General features: G+C 33.0%; 1 protein-coding gene across 3 annotated transcripts in view; it reads right to left on the bottom strand.

Moving 5' to 3' along the window:
- Positions 1-8,400, bottom strand: part of LOC106468814 (optineurin-like) — a 47,895-nt gene that overhangs the window by 9,344 nt on the left and 30,151 nt on the right. For all 3 annotated transcript variants that reach the window (XM_013929257.2, XM_013929255.2, XM_022397169.1), the window contains 3 exons: positions 3,723-3,875; positions 2,996-3,098; positions 864-1,052 (listed from right to left, as the gene is read on the bottom strand). In XM_013929257.2, coding sequence (XP_013784711.1) covers positions 864-1,052; positions 2,996-3,098; positions 3,723-3,875 — 445 coding nt within the window. The remainder of the gene's footprint in view (positions 1-863; positions 1,053-2,995; positions 3,099-3,722; positions 3,876-8,400) is intronic.

Genomic DNA, 8,400 nt, shown 5'->3' with positions numbered 1-8,400 from the left:
CCTAGCATTTACTGGATATGTGTTAGTCTTGTATATATATATATATATAAGACGGTCACAATGTGACGGGACAACAGTGAATGAGTAATTGAACTGCAGTCAGAGAGAATATTGTTAAGCACGTGAGAATTATAGCGTTTGTTACAGAGCGACTGTTGAAATTAAGTGTCTCGTAAAGTTGTATTCGGAAAGAATAAACCAGTTTTATTTAAGAAAGGTCTTGTGTCGCTAAAGTTTCGTCGGAACGAATTTACGGAAAATTAATTAACAAATGGAGACGTAACACTATTTAGAAACACAGTCCCATATTGTTTCGTGCTCTAAAACACATTCATTCGAACAATTAACAACCTTGAAAAAGCACACAAAAAAGAACATCTTGACCTTATACCAGGGATGAAATTCTGCCAGTACTGGCTGGTACTGAATACCAGAACTTATTTTTTAAGGCAGTACTAGCACTGGGACATATTTGAGCTGCTTTGTCATTTTTTATGTTTACACATAATTTTTGTTTTTCTTTTACAAAAACAGGTCCACTTTACCCAGCTGAGTACCTCTACTTTTTTTTGAGAATTTCACCCCAGCCTTACTCTAAAAATAAATGTTCAGCTAACACAAAATGTTGATTTTGTTGATCAACCCAACAGAACTTTTTGATCAAACAAAAAGCAACTTTGTTTCACGCTCATTGTACTTCCTCCCAAAAGTACTGTGAATCAAGAAAGAACTGTGTTAAAACATTAGTTTCCATCTTCCTCACACAACTGTTGGTGCCAAATCATGATCTTTATGTGCATAAAGCTTGTAGAAAAAAGTATATATCTATATTCAAATTTTAAAAACAATTATGACCTACATACTTGAGCTTCTAAAATAGGCAACTTTTCAACCTGAACCTTCATCTGTTCTATTTCTGATTTCATCTTCATGGTTTCTTTCTTTTGGTTAGCCAGCAATTCTTCTGTGTGAACAAGTTTAGCAGTGATAGCATCTGATTCTTCCTGATGTTTTCTTTTCTCCAGTTCAATCCATGCTTCTCCTTCTTCACCCTGTGTGCATACAAGTAACATTTAAACATATCTGTATCAATAAAACCATAGGAAGTATGATCTTAAATATCTGGCAAAATAATCAGGATATTCATAATTTTTTTACATCCTTCCAAAAAGCAATTAATGAAACAGCTAGTAATTTTGACAGAAGTCACCTAAAACACCATCACTCACAGTACTGTTATTTAGAATGTTTGTTAGAAATTCTTTAAGACTGGTTAAGGAACAATCTTTAAGAATGTTTACTAGGCTATCTTTAAGACTGTTTGTTCGACTATCTTTATGTGTGTTGAACCTCCTTTACGACTGTTTCTTGAACATTCTTTAATAGTGCTTGATGAACCTTTAAGACTGTTGGATAATCTTTAAAATTGTTTGTAAAATTTTCTTTAAGGTTGTTTTTTGCACCTTTCTTAAGATTTCTTGAGGGACTATCTTTAAGATTGTTTCATGAACTTGACAATCAAGAAGAACACTGGCATATTTCATCATACATTAAGCTTTATTAAAGAAAATGTAGATCAGCATGATGACCAAATTACAATGATAATTTACAAGCTTTTTTAAATAGAATAAAAAGAAATGGTATATTGGATTTGAAAATATTCATATCTGACCTTAATGTAAAACAAGGATTAGCATCTTTCTACGTTTATTGTTTATCTACAAAGCAAATTATGAAGATTTATATTTATTCTAAAATGATTATGGGAATTATCAGTCATCTTTTTGTTGATTTTAATAATAATTATAAGGATTATTGGCAATCTCAAATACAATGTTTCACTTTGATATAAAAACCATGAATAAAAAGGTTGATTAGTTTATATTAAAATGATTTTGGAGCCTCACCAGGTCATTACTGTTCATGGTGCCACACGTGCTCTATCTGATTACCATGCATTTTACAATGTGTTTTATGTTGCAAAAAGCTCTAGTGTAAGGCTGTCATGTCCAAAGCACACCCCTAAATCCTGCATGCTTTCCATAATCTATTTAGTGAATGAGGACAATGGTTTTCATTGCCTGTTTCAACAGTTTGATCTCAGAAATCCATAGGTGTGCATCTGGTAATTTGACACAAGTAAAATAGCATTCTCCAGCTACTTAAGGTATGTGATATTTGAATAGGAGATATGACTGAATATCTTACCTTGGTAAACCCACACCTGTTAGCCTCATTTTCAGACAGAGATCCTTCTTGATTATGTTGCATATTGTTGCCTGGGGCATGTGGACAGATTTTGCCAATGAATTTTGTGTTTGTAGATTTGCATCTGTTACAAGATGCCAGTCTCTTTCTGGATGATCCTGGTTCCCAAAATTGATCCATATTACTTTGTTTTCCCGTGTAAATTCTATGTCCACAATCTGAACACATCTTTATGATTTGAGTATATGAATATTTTGGTTGAGAAAGAGCTGTTAGATGCCCTTCCAAAAAGCAATCAATTTTTGGTGGCATAAGACTACCTATGAAATGCCAAACAGTGTCAAAAATGTAGTACTGGTACATGCTGTTCCACTGGCTGCGGTTACCACATGAATTTTTGCAAATTTAAAATTGTTTGAATATAACATACTCAATCTTCTGTATATACAACCAGCAAGAAGTAAAAAGAAATTTAGTATAAGACAATTACACTTGACTATACAATTTTTTCATCTAGAACATAAATTAATTTCTAACATCTTACTCTGAAACAAACAATAATTAAATTTCTTTCAATTGTATTTATTAGTGTGAACTGTACCAATTACACAGTAGGTTTTGTTATGTCAAGTTGTATATTAACTTCTGCCTCACCATGCATATTGTTTTTAAAAACAGAGAACATAATAGAAAATCCAATAAAGATATTTAAGATTTTTTAAACATTTCAAAAATTTCTTCTATCAGTCTTTAAATAATCAAAGCCAAGAGGTCTAAGTTAGCTAACCAAATCATTCTGTTCCTTTTGGCGAGATTCGATAGATTGCAACAGGTCTTGATAATCATCAAATAGTTGTGTGAATTGTTGTTGTACCTCAAGAAGTTGCTTCCTGAACAAAACATACAAGATGAAAACCTCATTGTTTCAAATCAACTTGAAAACACAAAAGAATAAAAAAATATGTATTTGTTATTCTAATAATACAGAAAATGACATAAACTTGTTCTAAATTAAAAGAACTTCTCCATTTATGGTAAAAGATTGGTTGAATTGTAACTAAAACTACAAATGATCCTTGTACATCAGGATTACTCACTATACTGAAGTGATAAGAAAAAGGAAAGTAAATCATAAATTCAAGTAACAATCAACCACCAAAATATCAAGGATACTAACATTTAAACCAGTAATGTTTATACAAATCAAAGATATTAACACTGAAATATTATACCAATTAAAGAGAGTATTATTTAAAGAAGGTATGTTTATACAAGTTAAAGAAAAATAACATTTAAAATGGATGTATTTATACAAATGCAGAATGAACAGTAGATTGGAAGTAGAATATGACAAATCTAACATAGCACTTTTTTTGTTTTAAACATTAATGGATTTATTCACAGAAAAAAAATGTTAAAAGGTTTTATATAATTATAGCATAGTTTAGTGATTATCAACATCCTAAATTCAGTAAGATTTGTTTATGAGTAATTTTTTCAACTGTATAACTCACCTATCCTCACTTCTAAAGCTTTTTTCTTCCTCAAACCTGACCTGTAGTTTAGTTATTTCTTGTTTCAGCAGCTCTATATCAGCTGAGCTGTAGAGATCCAAGTTCTGTAATCGATGCTGAGATACACTCAGTAAACTGTCTAAGTCTGCACTCCTACACAACATAACTTTAGATGAATACCAGACTCTTGGAAACTTATTTATTCATGAAATGTGTTCTTTAACCAAAATATACTGTTTACTAAATGCTTATTTTATCATAACCTTTTGTACTGCAAACAGGCTCTGTTGTTTGATTGGTTTCAAAATACTACTGATATCATAAGCTTATGCTCTATAAACAAGCTTTAGAGCTCACTAATTTCTAATTTTATAATACGCTTGTGTTCTATTAAAAAAAGGTCTAACACTTACAAAATACTATTTTTAATATAAGCTTCCGATATATCAAAAAGATCTAACACTTACAAAATATAATCTTTTTAATATAAAATTGTATCATGTAATCCAAGAACTAATTCTGAAAAAGTACTCTTTTTAATATAAGCTTGGGTTCTGTAAGCAAGGTATAATGCATATATAAACTACAAGTATTTTCATAAGCTTGTGCTCTATTAACAAGCTCTAATGCTTAACCCTCACAATTACACTTACCAATCACTACTGATGGGGACTGCAAGGACACCCACGTATTTATGCAAGGAAAATTATACCATTAACAGCTTCTAAATACTTTAATTTTTTCATATTGATATTTAGTTTAGTTATGTTCAGAGCTTTAATATTTAGTATTATGAAAGTTAACATTTTCTTAAATTGAAAATGTATTTCCAATAATAATTATCACCTCTCACACTACAGCTATTACTCGACTGCCAGGGTTTCTTCCTTTGCCCATCTAAGTATTGGTCTGACTTTTTTCTCGCTTGCTCCTGTCTTTAATACCTCATTTAATTACCCTTGGCAATATTTGTCTTGTGATACTCTCCACCTACGTCAATATGCCTTCTATCCTGGTACTGTATAAAAGCACCACATTCAGATAATGTTATCACATTTTCGAGACTAACTCAATCCGCAAACTCTAACACTGGCTCCTAATGGGGAGGAAGGGTGTGAATGATGGTAAGTATTATTGGAAATACATTTTCGATTTAAGAAAATGTTAACTTCCAAAACTTACTTACCTCCTCTCACACTACAACTAGAATCCCACACTGATAAGATGGAGGGGCTGGTGAGGGAATTATCCATATAGAAAGCATTCGCGTAGATCATGGGTGTGTCAACAGAAGATTGGTACCCTTTTGGGGGAACCGCATTACATTTAGAACAGGTGTGCTCTTTACCCGGAACTTAATTCATATACTGTAGGTGGAACTTTACATGATTCATCATCACTATTGGCCAGGCTCCACCCAGATTTCCACGGTTCCACTGCTTGGGATTGGAATTATAGACCCTATATCCCAAGTTAGTGGTTAGGGAAATTGGACCGCAAGAAATATATGTACTTGTGAGTGCAAACCACTCCTACCTGCTATGTCTAAAGGTTAGCAGCAACAAAAATGAAATCTTCAGGTAAAAGTGATACATGGCATAAGAATCAGGTCACAAACAAGTATTGAGAAAAGGCATGTAATGTAACCTTAATATATCAGTTAGGCAACTGGAATGGTCATTTGGGACTCAAATAATATTTTATCATGAGTACAGGGCAATTTTGGGAGATGGAAAAACCTTTACCAAAGAGCCAGGTCAAAAAATAAGTTATGGTTGGCACTTTTGGTCAGAGTCATTCAATCTCTTCTCAATACACCACTGCCGATATGTGTGTAATTTCCATTGATAAATGTCCATTGCAGGACTAAGCATAGACTGAGACAGATACATGGCAACCTTAGAAATTACACCCCGATGCCATGCAAAAGACTGCATAACCTCTATGTCTGAAGCTTGAGCTTCTGGTTAGTTGGGAGTAACATGTTAAATCATGGCTGCCTCCACAGAGATTGTCTAAGAAGAAATGGAAGAGGTGGACACTCTTGAAGGTACCGCAGAAGCAGAAACCATGGTGTAGCTGTCAATATGGTGCTATCAACAGGACCTGACATGGGTTGGAACAAATGATATTTAGTATGCTGGGTAACATATGAATTGGAAGGAAGGTCTAGAGTTGGAATCCCATCCCATCCTCATTGAATGCATCCATTGCCAAAGCCCAAAGGTGAGGTACTGGAGGCCAAATTGCCAGTAATTGGGTGTTCCAATGAGAGGCTAACCTACCTATCAGAGTTAAAAAAGGAGAGCCAATCCAACAGAACTTTGCGATACAGCATTTATTCTGTTGGGAGAATCTGCTTGGGTTGAGACAATTGATCTGCTACTGCTTATAAGCTTGTGTTCTTATATGTAAATAACCCTACATGATCACATAAACATACAATAAACTCTCACACATAAACAATCCTACACAAGCATATAAACATATAACAAACTTTCCCATGCAAACAATACTTTGCAAGCACATAAACATGCAAATTCTCACACGTAAACAAACCTACATAATCACCTAAATATATAAAGTAATAAATAAATACAATGTAAATAATCATTTTTTAAATTATGATAAATAATTAAAAATAATGTTTTATATTTACACAATAAAAACTTTATTGAAGCCATACAGCTTCCACTTTAAAATATCTCTCTACATGTACACGTTTCAACGTGATCTACATCATCCTCAGGTGTAGCTTACAAGACTATTTTATACTTTCCCCCTTGTTGCATTACTTCATTCTTATTTACATATTTCCGTTAATATAATAATAATGATAAAAAAAAATCTACACAATCATGTAAAAATACAACACTCTTACATGTAGACAATCTTACACAATCATGTAAAAATACAACACTCTTACATGTAAACAATCTTACACAATAATGTAAAAATACAACAAACTCTCACACATAAACAACCCTACACAATCATGTAAAAATACAACTCTCACATATAAACAATCCTACACAATCATGTAAAAATACAACAAACTCTCACACATGAACAATCCTACACAATCATGTAAAAATACAACACTCTTACATGTAAACAATCCTACACAATCATGTAAAAATACCACAAAATCTTAATGTAAATAATCCTACGCAATCACATAAACATACTAGAAGCTTAGATTCAAATAATCCTAAATAATCATGTAAAAATACGACAAACTCTTACACATAAACAACCTTACACAATCATATAAACATATAACCAACTCTTACACATAAACAACCATACACAATCACATAAACATATAAAACACTCTTACATGTAACAAACCTATACAAGCACATAAACATACACTCTTGTATGCAAATAATCTTACACAATCACATAAACGAAAAACAAACTCTTATATATAAGCAGTCCTACACAATCGGGTAAATATACAACAAACTTTCACACATAAACAATCCTACACGATCATGTAAAAATACAACAAACTTTCACACATAAACAATCCTACACAATCATGTAAAAATACAACAAACTCTCACACATAAACAATCCTACACAATCATGTAAAAATACAACAAACTCTCACACATAAACAATCCTACACAATCATGTAAAAATACAACACTCTTACATGTAAACAATCTTACACAATCATGTAAAAATACAACACTCTTACATGTAAACAATCCTACACAATCATGTAAAAATACCACAAAATCTTAATGTAAATAATCCTATATAATCACAAACACACTACAAGCTTATATTTAAGTATTCCTACACTGTCATGTAAAAATACGACAAACTCTTTGCACATAAACAGCCCTAAACAATCACATAAACATGGTGCCACTGCTGACATTTGTAACAACAGCACAAAAGTAAAATATTGGCAATTGTGACCTGAGTGTCACAAAAGCCACACTTAGCGGATCAGACCCACATAAAAGAAAATGATGGATTAACAAACTGTGACCAATATATAGCCTAGCCAAGACAATTTCAACCTATCGATCCTTATAAAAAACTAGCCGGCAAAAAGAGAATGGTAGGTTTGATTTAGAAAAGCTTGTTGTGAAATTGCTCACCCCAAATTGACTACCAACTGGCACAAATCCAGGCTTTGAAGTGTACTCTTGTACACTTAACATGAAGCTGTTTAATGTTAAAAATGAATGTAAGCTTATGGTCAAAGCCCCAAGAACTTTACCTCAGGAACTATAGGAAGAACAATACCACCAAAACAGAGCTCAGGATTAAGGTGTAAACCCTGTTGGTGGCAAGAATGGATGCAAATGGTTTTAGAGGAAATTTAAAGCTTCCAGAAACAGACACTTTCAACTTTGAAGTTCTAAATTTTCCATTCCCAAGTACAAATATTCCAAACAATTTATGTTACAATGTTTATTACTCTCAGCTTTTTTGTTTGTTTTTGAATTTTGTGCAAAACTACACGAGGGCTATCTGCGCTAGCCGTCCCTAATTTAGCAGTGTAAGACTAGAGGGAAGGCAGCTAGTCATCACCACCCACCGCCAACTCTTGGGCTACTCTTTTACCAACGAATAGTGGGATTGACCGACACATTATAACGCCCCCACGGCTAAAAGGGCGAGCATGTTTTGGTGTGACGGGGATTCGAACCCGCGA

Source organism: Limulus polyphemus, unplaced genomic scaffold (assembly GCF_000517525.1).
Source record: "Limulus polyphemus unplaced genomic scaffold, Limulus_polyphemus-2.1.2 Scaffold3174, whole genome shotgun sequence".
Taxonomy (NCBI): domain Eukaryota; kingdom Metazoa; phylum Arthropoda; class Merostomata; order Xiphosura; family Limulidae; genus Limulus; species Limulus polyphemus.
The sequence above is the reverse complement of the archived record's forward strand: the minus strand, read 5'-3'. Positions and strand labels throughout refer to the sequence as shown.